This window comes from Trachurus japonicus, chromosome 12 (genome assembly GCF_045865225.1).
Source record: "Trachurus japonicus isolate A0001 chromosome 12, Traja_1.0".
NCBI lineage: Eukaryota > Metazoa > Chordata > Actinopteri > Carangiformes > Carangidae > Trachurus > Trachurus japonicus.
The window spans coordinates 18,072,691-18,094,238 of record NC_140918.1 but is presented as its reverse complement, the minus strand read 5'-3'; the positions used below and the strand labels follow the sequence as shown (position 1 = coordinate 18,094,238).

At 43.0% G+C, this 21,548-nt stretch overlaps 2 protein-coding genes across 2 annotated transcripts; one reads left to right on the top strand and one right to left on the bottom strand.

The window, feature by feature from the left end:
- Positions 1–532: 532 nt before the first annotated feature.
- Positions 533–5,251, bottom strand: stard7 (StAR related lipid transfer domain containing 7). The gene is made up of 8 exons (XM_085793681.1): positions 4,340–5,251; positions 3,865–4,028; positions 3,655–3,704; positions 3,104–3,214; positions 2,802–2,884; positions 2,591–2,690; positions 2,410–2,494; positions 533–2,235 (listed from the first exon to the last, which is right to left on the bottom strand). The coding sequence occupies exons 1-8, from the start codon at positions 4,798–4,800 to the stop codon at positions 2,057–2,059; spliced, it is 1,233 nt and encodes a 410-aa protein (XP_085649807.1). The 5' UTR covers positions 4,801–5,251; the 3' UTR covers positions 533–2,056.
- Positions 5,252–8,141: 2,890 nt separating this feature from the next.
- Positions 8,142–21,543, top strand: slc20a1b (solute carrier family 20 member 1b). The gene is made up of 11 exons (XM_085793679.1): positions 8,142–8,444; positions 9,688–10,401; positions 10,703–10,843; positions 11,259–11,344; positions 11,603–11,699; positions 16,533–16,652; positions 17,966–18,247; positions 18,369–19,005; positions 19,151–19,336; positions 19,478–19,562; positions 19,776–21,543. The coding sequence occupies exons 2-11, from the start codon at positions 10,053–10,055 to the stop codon at positions 19,929–19,931; spliced, it is 2,139 nt and encodes a 712-aa protein (XP_085649805.1). The 5' UTR covers positions 8,142–8,444; positions 9,688–10,052; the 3' UTR covers positions 19,932–21,543.
- The last annotated feature ends 5 nt before the right edge of the window (positions 21,544–21,548 follow it).

Here is a 21,548-nt window from a genome sequence, read left to right as displayed (position 1 = left end):
ATTATCCAAACCGTTCCTAAAGTAAATCACATGTGGTAACAAATCACAACAAATGTTATACTGCCTGCAGGAAGGAGAAGCAAAAACAGCGATGTGTCAACTTTTTTTTTTAGACGGCTGCAGGTGGCACGCAGGTGTCTACATATGACAGAGCATCAAATTATTACATTCTCAAGCTGAACAGAAAACAAAGTATTGCATAATCTTCAATTGGGACATTATAATCTCATTAAAATCTGGGTCACAGTTTTATCTGAGCACACACGAGATAAATATCAAAAACATTTCATTTCCTCTCTCATATGTATGTATGTACTATCACTATCATTTTTAAGCAGCAGCAGAAACTATCTCACTCCAGAGTATAAATATTTTGACACAGTGGGCATACAAATAATACTAGATGTGGGAACCCAAACCTGTTATTTTGACTGCTACAGCTGATTGACTTTAATGTACCACCTACAACAAGTGACACTACATTTTAGTCCATGAGATGTTTTGAGGTGGATTCCAAGATATCTGTACCAGATTGTCAGGCTGTAAACAGTGTACTTTATTAGGTGATGTTTAATTCCACAACATGTGGTGCTCTCTGTACATTCATAATAACCCCTGCAAACAGTTAATGATGATTTGGAGGGATGGATCGTATGGCAATTTTAGGATCCACATTATTAACAAAAACTGTAGAATCACAAAGCAGGAGAAACATGTCACAGAGGTTGTTCCACTCATGAGAACAGGGATTTCCAGTATACAGGCTATGGCTCTATGAATGTACAAGATCTACAGTAACACAGAAAACAAACACCCATAACTCCATTAGTGCAAACCTAAGTGACAGCTGTTGTGAACACCAGGCTAAAAAAATTATTTGAGCTGAAAAAAAAAAACTCAAATTTTATTTTTTAACTCATATGAAATGTTAATGGATTATGTGGCACGAGGGATCCATGTTTTATTTTTTAAAACGGGCACTGATTATTTAAAATGTGTCTCTCTACGGTAGCCTTGCTAGAAGCGTGTTAGTACCATTGTATTTGAGGATTCACGTGGTTGTTATAAGACACTATGCCCCTAATGCTGAAGGACTGGTTTATCTTCAAAAGGCTGTTTTGTCAACGCTGGCAGTTTCGAACAGTCACGTAGACACGGTGAAGCGCAATGTGAAAGCTCGACTGTGCTGACGGGAAACTAATGCCCTCCAAAAACATACACACACAAAAAACATTAAATTTTACATTTTCAATTCTGTGGACAATTATTCCAATAACTTAATTTTGTTTTTGTTTGTTTTTTTAAATGCATTCCATCAAACCATATGAGGAGCAAACATTTATGTTGCAAGCAAACAGGAGACCAGTTGCTTTGAGCCCATGAAATGAAGAAACATGTTATGAAGTGCTTTCTGTGGGAGCCTCAGTGCAGGCCTTGATCTGAAATCTTGGCCCTAAAGTTGTGTTGCAGTGATTACGCTGCTCAGAAGTGAGTCGTAGTTACTGTTACATGTCCAGTGATGTGCAGCCATTTGGATGACCTCTTGCTGAGATCACACCACAGACACTATCAGAGTGAGGAGGTCTGAACAGCCTTCAAAGTCAAGCAACGGAGGGCAAGACGGAGAACATTAAACTGAGAGAAACCGTGCTTTGGCAAGAAGCATTTCTACAATTAGGAATTTTGGCCTCGATCTTACCAGTAGTTGCAGAGGACATATTGTTACCAAATCAGGCAAAAAAAATGTCATTTGGCATTGGTTGGCTGTGTAGAAATCGTGCCAAGGCCAACGGATTCAATGACAATTTCCATGGCAACATTTTTCCCAATGACAGTAATTGCTGTCACCAATACAGTGCTCTTGTAACACCTCATTTACAACCAAAATACCCACATCTATGGATGGACTTTTCAGTATATTTCTCTTTACTGTAGATGCCACTTCCATTTGCAGTTCATGCAACATACCCAAATAGTTAGTGTTGGAGGGTTTGATTTGGGTTCAAGTGGATGTGAAATACGCCAGCATAACCTCCTGATCTCCAAAATATCCATCTCAAGCATAGATCTGTCCAGGACCACCTGTGTGTGTGGTTTCTCCGCCGAGGCGCTCCTGGCTCGGCTGACGGTTGGCGTCGCCGGATTTGATGACACTCGCATAGTCGTGGATCCCCACTTCCAAATTCTTGGCCCTCAAAGCAGCAGTATGCAACTTCTCCAGAAAATCAGGCATGCCTGCCATGTGCAAAGAGATGTCCTTATTAACACTGAGCTCACATACACACTCAGTAGGCACGCACGAAATGTATGTGAGAAATACCACACAAAATCTGTAAATGCTCATAAATTTGAATGTGACAGCAAGCAAAAACGCTGATTTGCAGGTTTCAATCAATGAAAGAACCTCACCACTTGACACCATCCAGCTCACACAGTAACGGGGAAACACAGTCTGAGGGTCATCACTGTAGGTCAGCAGGTAATCAAACCCATTCTGTTAAAAAAAACAAAGTCAGACTCAGTGTCTACAAGACAAAGTTGAATTAAATGCAATTTCAATTAATTCTGTGGCAACACAGTCACCACAAACCTCGTCAAAAGACTTGTGAGGGCGAATGACCATCTTCGACTGGTATGAGTGGACTCGCACAAATTCCTGAGTCTCTGGGGCTCTGGGATGCTGCACGGCCCTGTTCCACAGAATTGGAAAAATGCAAGTTAAAATAGCACAGCCAAAATTATAGTCAAACATTTAGTAATATATCAAACACACCAGAAATCCATAATTTTCAAGGTTGTACCTGGATATCAAGATCATCAGGTTGTTGTTGACATCAACATCATAGCGGCGTACATACACATAGTCCCTCGAGTACATGGGATACTGTGAGGGGACAATCGATCAAGATTAGACAACATCTGACAAGCTCAAATACAAACTGATGAATATAAAGATATGTAGTATTTGCTCTTGACCAAATGTCATTGTGAGTGTCCTGAATGTTTAGCTTGTACACAAAAGACAAGAGTGCTTTAAAAGCAAATATTAGTAGAACAAACAGCGTCATGAGTTTATGCAAAATGGCAACCAACAAAAACTCACAGGGAATTGTGTGGCCCAGTGCACAACTTCAGAGCCTGTATTGGCATCTCTGTCCACCACATCAAGCTTGATAACCAGAGAATCCCACTTCTTTCTGTACTCTGTATCCAACTGGGGGAAAGGGGAAAACACAAGTCAAGGATAAGGTGCTTAATATAGCACAACAGTCGCTTTTATGCAGCACATGTTCAACACAAACATGCAGGTTGTGCAAGAGCACTTGCGTAATGGAAATGCAAAATAAGCTGTCATATACATACAAATCATGAATAAAATAATCAGATGTGAAAGCCTCACTGCCATAAATATTTAACTTTCAAACAGAATACTTTAATAACCAGTTGGAACCACTTGTAATTTCAGATATAAACATTTCCCATGGTTCATAAATTCAGGAATATGGAGACTGCTGCACTATCATTAAAGAACCACTTCCTTACGTATTCTTCTGTGTACCTAAATAGAAAAAGCTGTTGGTTTCACTTCACCTATTCATGAGCAGAGACTGATATATTCTTAGTAGCACATAATGAGAACTGAAAAGTCTGTACCTGCACATTGAAGAACTGTCTTGGTGTGACATCGTTGTAGGAGCCCAAAACTGCAGATAAACATAAACAAAAGTTGCTGACTCCTCAGACAAGTCATACTTTGTAATGACAACCAAACAAAATAAAACTAAAAGTATCACGGAGATTAAACTGAAGTGGGTGCCCTATCTAGACATCACGTAACACTTGTGAGATTGTGCCTTGGCTGACCTCTGTACTCATAGAGGTGACTGTTGGGAATAGGTCGCTTCCACACTTTGAAGTCTTTTTTCTCCATCACAACTTCCCAGCCAGAGTTCTGTTGTCCGACTGTAGAGCCCACAGATGTGCTTAGGTGTTTCACAGCGTCCAGAGCTTGTAGTTCAAGTCCACACCTGCACAGGGATGCAAATATCAGGAGAGACTATTTAGCATACTGTACAGTAAACATTGCCAATCATACCTAGATATGAAATACAGCATTGCACACACACACAGAGTGGTGATAATTTGAAGGGGAAAACCATATGGAGTGAACTAACACTTAATAATTTCAGTGCACCAATGCAATCCTTCTTTTACAGAGAGATAACACCTGCTGAACGTGAGACCTTTCAGTGACCCCATGTGGCCACAAGTGTGTCACTCTAGTGTTTGTCTAAGCCTAATTAACTCCATGTGTGCATTTAAAGGAAATATTTCCAACCTGCGAATTTCTTCATCTTGAATCTTCTCATTCTCCCACATGAAGACACCGGCCAGGGCCGCGACAAGTTTCCCGGTGGGGGCGTGCTTGCTCTGAAATCTGCGCCATATGTTCCCCACCAGTTTCCACCTGGTGCGCTCAGAGTACAGGTTGGAGTAAAGCTCGCCGATCTGACAAGCACGTCTGAGCCTCTGTCCAGTCACAAATCCGCAGTGGTCCGCAAATATGGAGAGCAAGTCCTTCTTCGCCTTCTTGGTGCGTCCGGCGGACCCCGCGGCCTCGCTGGCACCTGCCCTCTGCAGCCATGACAGCAGCAGGCCCATGCTCCTGCCCAGCCACGGGACCCTCTCCAGCTTCCCTTTGCCCTCCTCGACAGTCCGCCTGAATGAGCTGCAGCTCTGAAGCCTCATTGCGTTTACACCGATTTCGCATATCGGACGCCGGGGCACGGAGTGAAACATGACAGCTGTGACCGTGACACGAGTTTCTCAAAGACAAAATGCAAAAATACAAAAAAAAAAAAAAAGGGCAGCAGCTGGCTAAGCTAATGTACCCCGCAACTAAGAGCTAAATGCTCCGTAGACATATACAGTGCATTACATCTACAGAGATAATAATACTAACTTTGGCAAACAAACGCCATCGTTTTCACTCACTCATAGGTTTTTGACGTTAGTTACCGAGATGTCTCCGAGCACGCGACATGAACGGTTAGCATTAGCCACCGTTATCCCTCCTGTTTACTACGTTAACCAGCTGCCAGCTAACTTACCGCGACACGGCCCAGTTCACACACCGACACCGCCTCACTTATTATTATCTATGTCCAAATTACAAATAGCTGCGTTGGCTGTTGCTCCAACACGACTGTCGACCTGTGCAACCTTTGAAGAAGACAGCCTCACGTTTTTCAAACTGTCTCGTAGGGCATTTGACCTCCTCCTCTTCCTGCTGCTGCTGCTGCTGCCTCTCACACACCCACTCGCTGGACCCGCCCCTACGGACTGCGAGACGGCCGCTCATTGGTCGGTGCTCGGTTTTACGCTAATCTGATTGGCTGAAGCGGAAGCCTGTTTTAGAATGCGGGAGCTCGGGCGTCAGCATGTGCGTATGTCCAGACTCCTCTACCAGAGCTCCCCTTGCCTTTTTTTTTCTAGGTTTAGAGAAGAGGGTAACTTTCAAAACCTTATCCAGGATCAGTGTGTCTGCGGCTGCGGCGGCACGGCTGGCTCATCCCACACCGGGGAGAGGAAGTCAGAGTCGCCCTCTGTCGGTGCCTCTCGGAGCCAAAGCTTTGCGAATTTATTGGTGTTACATAAAGAATCTACACGTGTACAGACCATAGACTGTAAAGACAGAGGACCTGTTTCACAACACAGCACTCACACTTTAATGCCAGCACATACTTGTTCTATGTGATGTAATTAATGTACATTTGTGCCCAGGGGTTAAAGATGTTCTGGTGAGCTTAACCCATGTTCTGATAACAACAACAAAAAAAGCTCTGCTGTGTTTTGTTGTCACAGGGAAAAGAGCAGAGGCTGGTTGTGTCAATTCATATGAAAAATGATTGTAAGGAAGGATGTGAAGAGAAGTTGTTTATGTTTTTATTTTTTAAAGGAAAAATACGAGGCCTTTACAAGAGAAGAGAAGTATTCATAGTCAAACGTCATTATGATAATGTACGCAAGGTGGCGCCGTTTAACCATTGCAGGTGACTAGAGATGTTCATTCTGGGGCCAGAAGCTGATGCTTCCATCAAAGCTTTAAAAAAAAAAAAACACCAGTAAAACTTAATGGTTTTGGGGAGCAGATCACTACACTTATAGCCAAAAAGGTTAATAAAAGCAAAGGCATGTAAATATAAAGTCTAACCCTGTCATTGAGTCATTTATTCATCCATCCATCCATTCAATTACCATGTTCAACCCAACATTCATGAACAAAATAAACCAGGGGTCATGCTTATTCTTTTTTAACCATGCAGTGTCATCACAGTGATTAAGTTGGTGTAACTGGGGGAAAATGCTTCATATCACCTTTAGGTCCTGTATTAGGTCGTCCAATTGTATTTTAAGTTGTCTGTGTGTTGTTTATGAAAGAAGATCTCAGGATGATAGGATCACAAGACCATAAGACAATATATTTTTGGAAAAACCTTGCGAAAACACCATGTGCCTCTTAGTTGAGGCCTTATCTGTAGAGCAAGCACATACACATAATCATTAGTCCCATGACTGCGCCAGAGAATTGCAATGATATTTGCATGTGGAATGTAAACTATATGGAAAGTGTTTTTATCACACTGCCTATTCAGTTGTATAATTTTACACAAGTAGCCTGCAAATAAACTCAAGTGTTATAGCTTTTTCAGACCTATTAGAATTTAAACGATTAATAATATTAACACCAGATAATCACGAATTGCACATGTAATTTAGTCTGTCAGTGATTAAACTGAGGTGATTTTTTCTGTAAGTGACCTCAGGTTACTGGCAAGGGAGTAAAGACATACAATAGTCTGAGTTGTATGAATTTCTAGTGTAAAAGTCCTTGATTGAGTAGGGCACTTTTGACACAGATGTACAGCAGCTGTAAACGCCCCTCCTTCCCTTATGAAATGCTGCCTCCAGGGGCTCAGACAAAAAACGCAATTACAAGGTTATCACGACCAACGCAAAACATTGCCCGACGGATTTGAGGAGGGCAAAATTTTTCCATGAGCCGCAAAAGACGTGACGTCAAGTAGGGAGAGACAATGAAAGGCTGGAGCTCGTGATGAATAGATAATAATTACACGTTCGGTTATTGCAACATTACCCCTAAGTAAATGTGGGGTGTGTCCGGTGTGTTCTCGCACGTTTTGGCCACGCTGTTATTTAGATAATTCAAAAATAGTTTGATATGCTTGCTGAGTAGCATAGTAGTAGTCCCTCCATTCAGCATATCAATCTTGATTAACATGACAATCTCTAGAGAAAGCGAGGTTTGTTTGTTGGAGGGTGAATGTTATTGTCATTTCCGGGTCTATGCACTTCAATGAAAGTCAAATCTTCTGTAATGCAATCGACATCACTACCACCACCGGCTGTTATCCTGTAGCCTTGTGACGTGACATTGTTTCCCTGTAAGCATCGGTTACCAGAGGTAACGTCAATATGTCTGCAGTGTCTGAAAAGTGGTCGCGTGGCAGTTGAGGTCATGTATAATATAATATAATATAATATAATATAATATAATATAAGCTTACCAAATTAAAAAAGTAAGCTTATTTTAGCTGTTTATCTACATCTTTACATGCACAGGAAATATAGTACACTTATTTGTAGTGGCAGAAATGGATAGTAACAGACTATATTTACTCAAGTTCTGGACTAAGTGAGAGTATTTTTATTCTCATTTATACTTCTACTCAACATAATTTCTGAAGGAAATGTTAACGTGTAATCACTTTATAGTCACCATATAACATCATTACTTAAATATATACCACTACATATATACAGCAACCAGCTGTGTTAAGAAGCCATTCAATTTATCAATAATGTGTATGAATATATCACTAACAGAAATGATTGGGAAATGAGTCACTCTGTAGTGATGGCAGTGTATCCAATCTGTTTGTCTCTGAAGTGAGGGAGAGAAGCTGGAGGAGACGACCACGCACTAAACACATGACGAGTTGAAAAAAAAAAGAAGAAGCGAGAGGCAGGGGGACGGGGAGGAAGCTTACTGACAGCAGCTTGGGCGGAGTTTCCTGAAGGGTGTATCCAATAAAAAAAAAAAACCTCCTTATTCCACGGACCGGCAAGCAGCGAGCTTTACACATGCGGCGGTGGCGGAACTCTCATTCAAACTGAGTCGTGTCTTGATTCGAAAAGGCGGATTTATTTCCACACTGAAACCGACAGACAGGCGTCAATAGTTTTTTTTCACTTCTAACCTAAGGCAGCTTTTTTTCCGACGGGGAGATTTTTTTTTTTATTAGTTTAATTTTGCATTGTCCCGCGCGCGCTAACGGTAACGATCGGAGCGCGCGATAATTAGCTTACTAGTGTCTAACGAGCTCCTTTCTTCTTCCCCGGACTGAAAACTGCAACGTGTGGTGAGTTTTACTATTTAACAGTTTCTCAGAGTAAGACTTTCTTGTGTTTTTTTATTATTATTATTATCAACTGAACACCCACTGGACGCTACCATCACATGTTAACGTAGAGCTAATGCTAACGTTAGCTTGAGTGAGTGAAAAAACAACAATCAAAAAAAAAAAACTAACAACATTTTGTCAACACGTCTTTAACAATAACGATAAGATCTGTTCCTGATGCGACTTGTTCAGCGAGGACTGACACTGTTTTATTTTCATGTCTGTCCATCTTGTTTGACCGAGGAGGACAGGTAGCCTAGCGGCTGCTGCCGGTTGTAACGTTGACACAAGGGCTGAGTAACGTTAGCATTTGGCTGCGAGCGAGGTCGGTGGCCGCAGTGAAACCTAGCTGTCCTCTTTAATGTTACCTTACGTTAGCGGTATTGACCGTCTGTCGAGCAGACACTTGGCCACTGAAAGTGCATCGACAACACACACGAAGAGAAGAGCTGCTGCTGCTTCCCACCACCACCAGCCGGTCGGTCATTCAGTGTTGGCGCAGCAGCAGCAGCAGCAGCGTTTATGTTCCCTAAACCGTGTCACATCCGGTTGCGTCAAAAAACCACGTCAAACATAATTAAAAAATGGAAAAACCCACAGATAATGTGCTCCTTTTTTCATATCGATCGATTGATTTTTGATATCATAACGGAGCTCAACGTCGTCGAGTTGTTTCTTTTCTTAAAGTGTGTGTGTGTTAGTACGAACGGACGGGGCTCGTGCTCTGGGCTGTGTTCTATGAATGGATGACGACACGTGCACACACACGCAAATAATAAAAAAAAAAATTACAACGTTTCTTATCGATGGGGCAACTCCTTATCACGAAGCGGTCTTTGTGGCCGTTAGTGCTCATTGAAGCCGCCGTAGTAAACAACAGTGAAGTGACTGATCTGGGTGAAGTTTTAGAGGACGTTGATGTCACTCAAACACCGGCTTCTTCCTGCGAACCACGAAAATGGCTTCCCATTGGTTTTACAGACAAGGAAGCTCTAGAGATCCTCCTCTCCGCCAGTCGCTTCACCACGCGTCTTACGTCGTCTTCTCACTGAGTTTTCAGAAGAAGTGTATCAATTTCCTGCCTTGTGTTTCTCTTTATGTGTATGTGTATTTGTCTGTTTGAGCCTCCGTGTGAAAATAGAAACGACGTCTTCACTTTTGTTATTAAAGCAAGCACCTTTTCTGTCTTTTGTCTTTTCAGGATGTACCCCTGCTCATCTGCAGTTACATTTGCACAATGGCTGTCTTCTCACTCTGCTTGATAGCCCAGCGCCCAAAGAACAGCAAAAGAAATAGTTTAATTACAGGATAGCAATAAGCCCTCATACCTCTGTTTACCTTAATACTTTTCTGGTCAGTCCCAGATAAACCTTTTATAAGTTTGCACTGCTTAATCTCAGAAATCCTGTTTAGACAGGTGGACCTGAAGAGAAGCTAATTATTTATTATACCTCGTACCTCTTTATTTTACTAGCTGCTGTCTAGAAATAGCATTATAAATAAATATTTTTGACGGGCATTCATTCCCTTTAAGATTGTGAAGCAATTCCTTAATAGTCTACAATCATGGTTTCAACAACTGCAACTGCAATAATACTGGCCACCACAGCGGGGGTGGTAGCCCAAACCGCTCTGGTAGAGTACATGTGGCTGCTGATAGTCGGCTTCATCATCGCCTTTGTCTTAGCCTTCTCTGTGGGTGCCAATGATGTCGCCAACTCATTTGGCACAGCTGTGGGCTCAGGAGTGGTCACCTTGAGACAGGCCTGCGTTCTGGCCACCGTGTTCGAGACTCTGGGCTCCGTGCTCCTGGGGGCCAAAGTGAGCGAAACCATCAGAAAGGGTATCATCGACGTGGGCATGTACAACGGGTCCGAGCACGTGTTAATGGCCGGCGCTGTCAGCTCGATGTTCGGTGAGTGTCTGTTTATCTTACATCTAATTAAACGTGCAGTCACTGAACACTGTGAACAGAGTTCACTGGCACACACAGGTCTCGACACGGTTCGGCCCTTGCAACTAAAATATTTAAATGTGAAATTGTACCTGAGAGAAGTGCTGTAATCATTTAATTGCAATACAACCTGAATCACATTGTTTGAAAGATTTTTTGTAACCAGTTTCCACTGTGTTTTGCCTCGTGATTTTAAATCTGAAAAGCTGAGATCAGGTCGACCTGTCGAGATTAATGTGATCAATTTATTTATTCTCATTAGGTTCTGCTGTGTGGCAGCTGGCCGCCTCCTTCCTTAAGCTCCCCATTTCTGGAACACACTGCATTGTTGGTGCTACTATTGGCTTCTCGCTGGTTGCCAAAGGCCAGCAGGGCGTCAGGTGGTTGGAACTCCTCCGTATCGGTAAGTCTGTCTGACTCTCTAATCAGCTGACCCAGATATGTCCTCATTGTTAGAATTGCATCACGGGGCTATATTAAATTAATGACAGTGTCTGGCAATGTAATCATAACACAATTAGTCAGTGTTTTGTCTATGTTGACCTTTGATATCAACAAGTTTAAGTTTTGAATGATGATTGCAGTTGTTCTTTAAGTCCTTAGTGTATGGGAATGTCCAAATGGGGAAAGAGAGAGACTTTTGTCAGATAACATGTGGCAATTGTCCTTGCAGCTTTGTGAGGAGTAACACACGGTTTCACAACATTAATGTTTCTGAATTTGTTGCATTAGACTATGTTCCTTTGTAGAAAGCTTAAAGCCGATGTAAATCAAACTACCGACTAAACTGCAGTGTTTTTTGTTTCTTTATATTGCAGTTGCCTCCTGGTTCCTGAGTCCCCTTCTGTCTGGAATAATGTCAGCCGTTGTTTTCTACATTGTGCGCGTTTTCATCTTACACAAGGTTAGTCGGCCGCTATAAACTTGATAGAGAGTACCGGTATGTCTCTGAGTAAAACAAGAAGTTCAAAATGAATACGAGGAAATGTTGATTACATGGCCACAATTAAGCTCCTGTTCTGATGCAGTTCCTTATCTGCATCATACACCGAGTTTCAAATTACCATTATACCCTTGTTATGTCATCATTTGTAACCTTGCAGCAAACTGGCACAGTTTTGCTCTGTATTAGCTCTGACTTTTTGTTCTCTCGTCTCTGCAGAAAGACCCCGTGCCAAACGGACTGAGGGCCCTGCCTGTCTTCTATGCCGTGACCATGGGAATCAACCTGTTCTCCATCTTGTTCACTGGAGCTCCGGGTGAGTATCATTGTTTCAGTCATTTTTGCCCTGCATGCCTGTCTGCAGCCACAGCTTAAAAATAAATTGCTCCCTCAGACAGCTGGATGCCCACACATATTCCAGACTGAACCAGGCTGTGTTTACCCTTTTCACAGAAGCTGTGTTTATTTTAACATGTTTTTTTCGGGGGCTCTCTTGCTTGTGGTTCTACAGTATGTGGGTCATAGCTGGAATAAAGTTTTAGAGCGGAGCACAACAGGGAGATGGAAATTAGATTTCACCCAAACTCTTGACATCACTGTCTGTGTCCTTCAGACATGGAGGAGGAAAAGGGAAGTAGGGCTGCCACAAACGATTATTTTGATAGTCGACTAGTCACCGACTATTTTTTTCGATTAGTCGACTAATCGGATCATACGTAAATTGAATGTAAAACATACAGATTATCGCACCAGCATGCAGCTGCCCTTATATACCATCATTAGCTTTCAGCTTAAAGTGTTTAAGGTATATGCTAACTAAAAATAAAGACAATTAAGATGATAGTTCATTAAACTTTTAATGAAATATGCAGCTTTAACTGTAGCATAAAGTGCAAACAGCTGAGTAAAATAAGGATAAGGCACTGGCCTAAACAACACCAAAATAAATACTTAAAGGTTTTTTGTCTTTCCTTCATTTGTCTCTGGCATTAAACATAGCTACATTTAAATAAAATGAGGTGGACACCTGAAACTAAGGAATTGTTCACAATAATAAAGTTTTGGTAGGCCTATCAATCAAATATAACTTGTGCTCAGTGTAAATAATAGGAGTCGTTCTGTTAAAAAAAAATCAAATAGTTTATAAGACAATCGTCTTGTCTGAAAAAAATTAAATGTTCCCTACTGTCACAGAAGGAGAAACATAGAAAGACTCCACCAGAAAGTTCTGTGTGAAACTGTCAAATGAAAACAAGTGAAACTGAGGTGCAGCTCAAACTCTGCAAGGTGCAGACTGTGATGAGAAGCTACCGGAAAATATTGACGTAGTTTTACGCCGGGAGAGAAGACTTCCTCGTTAAGATGAGCGCTCATTACGTGACCAGGACGCTGTGACCGGACGCGGTAACGTTCTAGTTCTCCAACACAGACTCTCAAAGTCCGCGATTTTATTTTTAAATGAGGAACGGCTGTTTTTCAGTCCGTGATTTAAAACGATGGAGCGGCGGTACCGCTGCTAGTAGCGCTTCTCATTTAAAATGACGAGAGAGAGAGAGAGAGAGAGAGAGAGAGAGAGAGAGAGAGAGAGAGAGAGAGAGGGAGAGGAGCGGTGGCGGCGGCGGCGGGCGGGGGCGGGGGATTACACCGGTGCCGCTTGATGAGGGACAAGACAGGTAGAAAGAGAAAAGAGAGAGACCACCTGTAAACTCACCTTGAATGAGTGAGTGCACGTGTGTATGTGTGGTGGGCAGCTGCAGCGGTGGGTGCGTGTGTGGAAGGTGCCCCAGCAGTTTTGAGAGAAAAACAAAGTTTAAAAAAAAGAAAAGAAACGACGCATCGACTATTAAATTAGTTGTCGACGATTTTAATAGTCGACGTAGTCGTGACTAGTCGACTAATCGTGGCAGCCCTAAAGGGAAGTAAAGAGGGTGTATGAATGGTCAGTTGTCTGCTGCCAGTAGTTGTACTGCTGCTCAGAATTAGCATAGTAATGCTCTGAATACTTGTGACTACTGATGATTACTCCTCATTATTAAATGAGCAACTTTTGCTCCTTTGTTTTTCTTTCTCTCTGCAGGGCCTAACAGTTCAAGCTGGCCTGGGCCATTAAATGGCTGCTACAGGCCAGAGTTTGACCAGATATGGTGCGCTGATGTGTGCATGCACATCAGCACACTGACTGAGAGGAGATCACTTGCAGTTCCAGCATAGCCCATAGCCCTGCTTAGTCAGGCACATTCTGTACAGTTGTGTGAAGTCCCTCACATCTCAACATACTGTACATGAGGACCTGTACTTGGGTACCTCAGAGGAAAAAAAAAAAAAGGTGCGAGATTGCATTTTAGACACCAACAAACCCCACTGCATCTTAAAGTTCAGTGTTGATATTGATTGATATTTATTTATCTTTCAATGCACATGAACATAACATCCAATATTTCTTTTTGCTGTAGGCAAATTACAACCACACACAGGCTCATAGTTAAAGCAGTTTCTCAACGTCTTAACACAAAGCACCACAACTCACTCATGTCTATCATTAGATTTAAAATGGTATGTTGCCATCAAGGTCAGACATCCCATGTATATTTCATGGCTCAGTTTGGGATAGTATCCTACTCTGGGCAGCTAGGTCAATAACAGCTCGATGCTGATATGTGCACTCTAATGCAGCTGTAGTATCTGCATCCAGCTAAGTACAGTATGTCTGGTCTCCTGTGCTAGGACTTGGCCTTCCCCTGATCTACACCCTATCGTAGTGGTGCGATTGGACACCAGGCATCCCACAGCACATTCCAATACTCAATATATAGACCGGTGCCAGAGACCGCAAGTCAGCATGTGCAAAAATCTGGGGCCAAAGAATTTGAGGGTCAGCTGTTGGTCCTTTACAGACGAGGTTTAGTGTGACTTGGGTTCTTCACACCTTATAAATCACTCAGCTGCTGCCACACCAGTAACACCCAGTCATTGTAAAGTAAAAAATCTAATTCTTAACCCTCTTAAAAAGCTCATCGCCTGGAGATGAAGATGTATGGCTTCTTAAATTAGCATAAAAATCCTTGTCTGCTCTCCTAGGCACCTCAGATACTAGAATCTGTTGATGTGTCTGCTGCCTTAAGGGAAGTATAACAAAGCCTGCTCCATGTGCACATCTAAACACTTTTTTTTTGTTTGCATACCAGTAATTGTTTCACAGGGCTGAGTGTCATAGCGACCGTACATTTTGACCAGCGCCATTGATTAAACTTCAATGCTTTTAGCTGGATACGAATTTTCCGCCTGGCTTACCCTCTAAAAAAACAAACTCTTGGTGGCGGTTGCTCGGGACACAAAACATTCAGCAACATAAGAGATACTTAGATCAGTGTACACACCGCATTTTAACATGAACTATGGCTGTGAAACTAAATTTTAAGGCGCCCTAAGAGGCTGCTGTTATCAACTGGATACTACTCCGTGTTAGGAGTGAATGTTGGTCTTACAGATGAATATCGGTGTTGACACTTGTCACTTAATCCCAATACTCTTGGTAAGTGATACACCGAGTTCTAGACAAAAGTGAGGATGACGGGAGGGGAGGGGAGGCGTTCTCGCCAGGCGAGTCATAAACTGCCACTTTAACTGCCATTGTAATTGAGGTTGGCGGCAAGCTGCACATATATAACTGTGCAAAAACATGTTATTGTGTAATGTAGGCCAGGGGATACAGAGGTTTCAGGGAGAGGTTTGGAATGCAGCCATGGTTAAATTCCATTTCCTGTGCCGTCCCATTCATCCCACTGCATGGCTGTGGTATAAACCCACTCTTTGTTTGGGAGTGTTTATCAGACCGCTAGACACAGGCTAGCCTTTAAATCCTTTCTTTTATATTTTGTAAGAAGTTCTCCCACAAACAAGTCACAGGGACAAAGAGTTTACACGTGAATGCTGTCCGGCCCCTTTTTGTCTTTTTAAGGCTTGTTTTGTGTCCCGTTTCACCGAGTGCCCTGAAGTGTACTGTACTTTGCAAGTAGTGTGCAGCTGCACTACACCTGTCTGTGGATGTCTCGCTACATGTGAGCCGGTGGAGAGGGGACACTCAGCTGTTAGAGAGGCACCTATCATGTGTATTTTTTTTCCTTGTATGCCTGCCCCTGTCCTGAAGGGAGTGAGCTTCCATTGCGTAACTAAATAAACATCAGTTAGGTGCGCTGCAGTCTCATGCTGCAGCGTGACTCAGTGGAGAGAGTGCACTGTGTGGACTCTGCCCTCAAATGAACGCGGCGGTTGAGACACTTATCATGTAGCCTTGGCCCATCGTTTCCTTTTGTTTATCTTGAACTTCCCAAGCAGTCCCAAACAAACAAGTGGAAGTGTTTTTTGTTTTTGCAGTTACCTCACCGCAGGTGTTGCTGGAATTTTTTTAGCAGCTCCTGTTTTTTGTTTTCTCTAAACTCCCACACTGCTGGATTGTATCGTCTGTGTGTGACAAAGATGACTGCTTCCCCCTGGGATATTTAAATGGCTGCTTTTTGCCAGCATGTTCTGCATTACATACACCTCCGCTGCACCAGCTTTGCTGCAGTCTTGGCAAGAGGTGACTTTTATTGCTACAGCAAACAACTCAAGTGAATGACTCCCCCTTTCTCTTCCCCCTTCTCCCCAAGTAATGTGGCCTTTTAAGGAACTCATTGTCCATGTGCAGTTGTTAGCAGGGCACTTGGAGGTCACGGGGACATTTTTGCTCTTTCACCTATTAGGCGTTACGTAACTGTTCACATTTAGGGGGTACACATGCTTTCCTTATTTAACTTGGACGCGGCACAACGAGGCAATGCTGTCAGTCAGTCATGTATTGCCAAACTCTGGCGCATGTGGTCCAATGTCATTCAAGTTATTGCCTTGTAGTTTTCATTCACTGGTGCCTTCATGTTTTAAATGAGATGTAAGTTCCCCCTGAATTGTTTCTTTGTCCTTATTTGATCATTTTTTCAACATTTATAAAACTGCTCATTGTAATATTTAATACTTCACTTTTTCACTTTTAATGCAGTATAATCTTATGTGGTGTCCAGTCAGGAAGGTAGCACCAGCTGCCTTGTTTTTTAAATTTGCCTTTGTGTGTCTGTGTGTCTTTCTCTGTCCGTGGCACCTGGCGATCCTACAGTGCTGGGATTTGACCATGTCCCTTGGTGGGGCATCCTGCTCATCTCACTGGGATGTTCTGTGTTGACTGCCCTTGTGGTCTGGTTTATTGTCTGCCCTCGCCTCAAGAAGAAGATTGAACGTAAGTCATGCTGAAGTTTTTAATTTCTGGCAACCTGATAACTCAGTTTTAAAATTCCAGCGGTCACCAGTTACTGCTGACCACTGAAATGATGGGTTTCCTCTCTAAAGCCACTGGACAAGTGAGGGATTTAGCACTGCACATGTAACCTAAACCTATTCACAGCGAGGGCTCATATTAATCCAGCAAATGGAGTTCAGGGATATTTTGTCATAATGGAATCACTCTAATGAAAAATATTGTCATCAGTTTTTGTCCTATAATCCTGGATTAAAGTAAAACGCCTAAAGTCCTCTGCATTTGCACACCAATGGTGTGGTTCATGTGTTGAAGGAAACAGCATTCAGTCTCTGGAAAGGATTGTAGGTACCTTTACTGTCACCAGTTATTTAATTACTTTATATTTAGGCGTCTTATAACAGGTTTAGCATTTCCTTCTTGCATACATAAGTAGGATCATTACAGCATAGCTGTATCTTACATAATGCAGGACACTGACCTATAAATGTAGTTTTCCTCTTTCTTTCTTTCTTTCTTTTTTTTTAAACAGGTTTTTACAAAACGTAAACATTGAAAACTCAAAACCAGATTTTTCAGTTTTCTGTACTTGTAGCCACCTTGATAGCTGTCAGTATTAAGACAGAGCTTTAACGTAGCCTAGTTTAAGAATATTCAACACATTTTCTGATTTTTATATTGGCTTTACCTGTCATGTGTTGCGTCTTGAACAGAGAAACGACAGGTTTATCTGCCCAAACATGATCTGTCTAGGTTAGCCTCTATCCCACAGACAAGTGGCCTAATTGGGTCTGGTGATCCACTAATTGGTCTTTACCCCCTTGACTAAAATAAACCCAGGTTGACTTAAGGTGTTCACATGACATTTGCTGTGCATTTATGGAGACGGTGTTTAAACTGAGTCAGATGGCTCCTCTGATTATCACAGAGAATATTGGCACTGAGTATCTGATTCACGTTAAAACCACAAACAAATGTCATGTGAGCCACACAGTGTGTTGACTCTTATCGTCTTTCATAAGTTAAGCTGCTAGTGGTAGTGTAAATATGTTCGTTGTAAGGTCATAATCCATTTATCTGATCCTGTGAACGCAGGAGATTGCTTTTGAACACGGCTAACGTTGCAGTTTTAGGACAAAGGTTTTTCTGACTCTGCAGTTATGCAACTCCTGCAATTCCCCACAGCTTAGGTTGAAGAGAAACACATGTGCTGTGCTAGTACTTCTCAGCGAGAATATGTATATGTTTGGACACGTCCCAAGCAATATCTCACTTCCCAACTCCTCCCCTACTAGGAGATATGAAGTCTTCCAGCCCTTCTGAGAGCCCCCTCATGGAGAAGAGGGAGCTGAGGGAGGCCCACTGTCCAATCCTGAAGCAGACTTCCAAGGAGGCACCTACGCCCACCGACTCAGCTGCCAATCAAACCCTCGCTGCTCAGCCCCAGGCTCCTGCGGAGGAGCGCAGGGTGGCATTTGACATCGGAGACTCTGACGATGTTGAAAATAATAAGGAGCGCAAGGTGGCATTTGATATTGGAGATTCTGATGACAGCGAGTACAGCAATTCAAATGGGGGTAAGTAAGGCCAGAAACAACACTGGCAATACTTAAATATGGAATAAAACTTTGGCTATTGCTTATGTAATGCAAAGAGAAATGACACACGAAACTGAATTTATTTTTCCAATGTTTGCAGCTCCTAAACAATCAAACAGTCAGGTCCAAGTCCACAACCAGCAAGCTCAACAAAGCAACGGGTCCACAAATAGTCCCAATCAGGTCCAGTTCAATAATCAGGTTCAGTTCAACAACCGGCCAGCGCAGATACCGAGCAACGGTTACAGCCAGTACCACACGGTCCACAAAGACTCGGGGCTCTACAAGGACCTGCTGCACAAGCTCCACCTGGCCAAGGTCGGCGACTGCATGGGCGAGGGGGGCGACCGGCCCATCCGCCGCAACAACAGCTACACCTCTTACACCATGGCCATCATCGGCATGCACGGAGACTTCAAGCACAAAGAGGGAGAGTTCCGCGCCAGCGAGGACGCGGAGAAGGGCACGGGCTCGGGCGGCCAGGAAGGAAGGAAGCGCGTGCGCATGGACAGTTACACCAGCTACTGCAACGCCGTGGCAGAACACACGACCCCCGAGGGGCTGGGAGAGGGAGAGGTGACACTAGAAATGGCGAAGGAGGACGCCGGCAGCAGCCAAAGCTCTCTGGATGAAGACGGGCTCGAGTCGGACAAACCAGAAGTCTCGACTCTTTTCCAGTTCCTCCAGATTCTCACCGCCTGCTTCGGATCCTTCGCCCACGGAGGAAATGACGTCAGGTAGGCAAACTGCTTTTGAATGGTCTTGTTGTTGTGAGTCATTTGGTTTCTCCGGCCTGTTGCTGGTGACATGTTTTTTTTACAAAATGAATCTCAGTCAGAATCTTTAGTCACCGTTAAAATGACCTCATTCTTTCCTCCACAGTAACGCCATTGGGCCGTTGGTAGCTCTGTGGCTGGTTTACAACACCAGCAGCGTGACTTCCAATGCACCTACACCCATCTGGCTCTTGTTATATGGCGGTGTGGGCATCTGCGCTGGACTTTGGGTGTGGGGCCGGCGAGTAATCCAGACCATGGGCAGGGACCTCACGCCTATCACCCCCTCAAGGTACAGATAACCACAGACAGTGCTGCTGCTGTTTCCCCTTAGTCATAAAACCACATCCTCCGCAGACATTACCAGTCTTTGAGTTTAGCAGGCATGCTCAGAGACGCAAGTGTTTATTTTTATTTTTTTCTCCCCCTGCAGTGGTTTCAGCATTGAACTGGCCTCGGCCGTGACTGTCGTGGTAGCCTCTAACATTGGCCTGCCTGTTTCCACCACCCACTGCAAGGTAAGCTGGTCAAACACTGCGGTCAGGGAGGCAGACTCCCGCCACACGGGAAGGGACTATTTAGTGTGAGGGAGGCTACGATAAACAGTCTAGTAGACAGTCCAAATATGGTGCAACTTTCTCCATATTACATTTGTCAGTATGCAGACAAATCATGAGAAGTTCTAAACTTGGAGGAGAAGAGTTAATCTGACAAACTGCTGTGTTTTCCAGGTGGGCTCAGTGGTCGCAGTTGGGTGGCTGCGTTCAAGGAAGGCAGTGGACTGGCGTCTGTTCAGAAACATCTTCATGGCCTGGTTTGTGACTGTGCCCATCTCTGGTCTGATCAGCGCCGCCATCATGGCCATCTTCATCTACGGCATCCTGTGAGCATTCGGCTGCAACCCCCAAAGCCAGGGGAGGAGAAAGAAATCGCTCCAGTGCGCACCAGGAGAAAAGGAGTAAAGTTGGAAGGCCAAAATATATCGCTTACCTCAAGCCAACAACTTCGGGAGAAAAGGAGAAAAAGAAAAAAAATAGAAATGTTGAAAGGACTTGTGATATGGGCCTGTGGTTCTGGCTGCATCATTTTCAACCTAGAATTTGCTGTTCGTTCCATTTGGGCCACATCACCTCCAGTGGGAAGCTTGCATTTCTTTGTTCTGACTTGCTTTTTCTTATCACATCATTCTGTAAAGATTTAAACTTAAATCATCAACCTTTTTTTCTAATACTCATTCTTACATTTTTTTTTTTTACTTTGAAATTATGTATATACATCCATGCTGTTTTTAATTTTGTTTTACACGTTAGAAAGAAATGAACAATTAAAATGCAGTATTAGCCTTTCGCAGATGTAACTCCAGTCATAACACATAATGCTGAAAATAACGTAGATTGACAAGCAGTATTTTAGGTGAAAATTGAGGTTATTGGTGTGTTTGTGTGTTTTTCCCCCAATTCCAAGTGTTTGTTATTACTGAATTCACATTTTATATCTGGCTTCCTTTGTATCCCCTAATTAGGACGTTGTGTTTCCTTTTTTGTAATTGAACAAAGTTTGACTTTCACCTAACTGTAAATTTCAGAGAGGCTGGTGAACACATCCCTCCGCCATACCGAGGAATTATTCAGTCACTTTCACAGCACTGCAGTTTGTCTTTATGGCACGCAATCATCTGAGTAATTTTCCGAGGTAGAAGCACTAATTTGTAAACACTGGATGACCACCTGCAAAATGATCTGAGAAATACTGTGTCTTTAGCATAAAAAGTCAGCACACTTCTGGTCGGAAATGACACCGCCCTAGTCGTTAAAGTTAATGGATAACTTGCTATCCGGGTCTTTAATCAGAACCTCCCGAGGCTCTACTACCTTCTTGATCACTGCAGAATGAACTGCCTGAAATACCTTGGTTACTTGAATTTGAGAAATGTAACAGCAGAATGTCAACCGATGCAAAAAACACATTCTCAGACAAAGACCTTAAGTCTCCTGTTGAAACTTGATTGCATCATCGATGGTTTAAATGCTTTAGGCCTGCTTCAGCCGTTTCTTTTCTAGTTCACCTCGTGTTGGCTACTTCCCAGTTTTGGTTTTTGTGGCATTTGCACCTGTCCTAGTCGACAACTGGGTCGCTCTAGCTTTCCTCTGTTTCCCTCAGCTTGACAAAGCTGAATCAAAGGTTTCCAGTAAAGAGGAACAGGAACGTAAAAACTAGAAGTTATCTAACTGGGTGGTTTGAGGTTGAGTTGATCTGGTCTTTTTTTTTGGTTGAATGAGGGCGGACATACGTTGCATGCCACCAGTGTGTGGTCATCATCTGGCTGCAGTACTAAATGCATTTCAGACCTATAGATGCTGTAGTTGCCTTAATTGTTTTACTTTTCCCTTAGCTACCAAAGAAGAGTTGTTTTGTTCTTTTTTTAATGCACATCAACATACTACGATCCACATCTGGATTAATAAAAAAAAACAAATGTTAAATAAAAATGGGAAAATACTCTT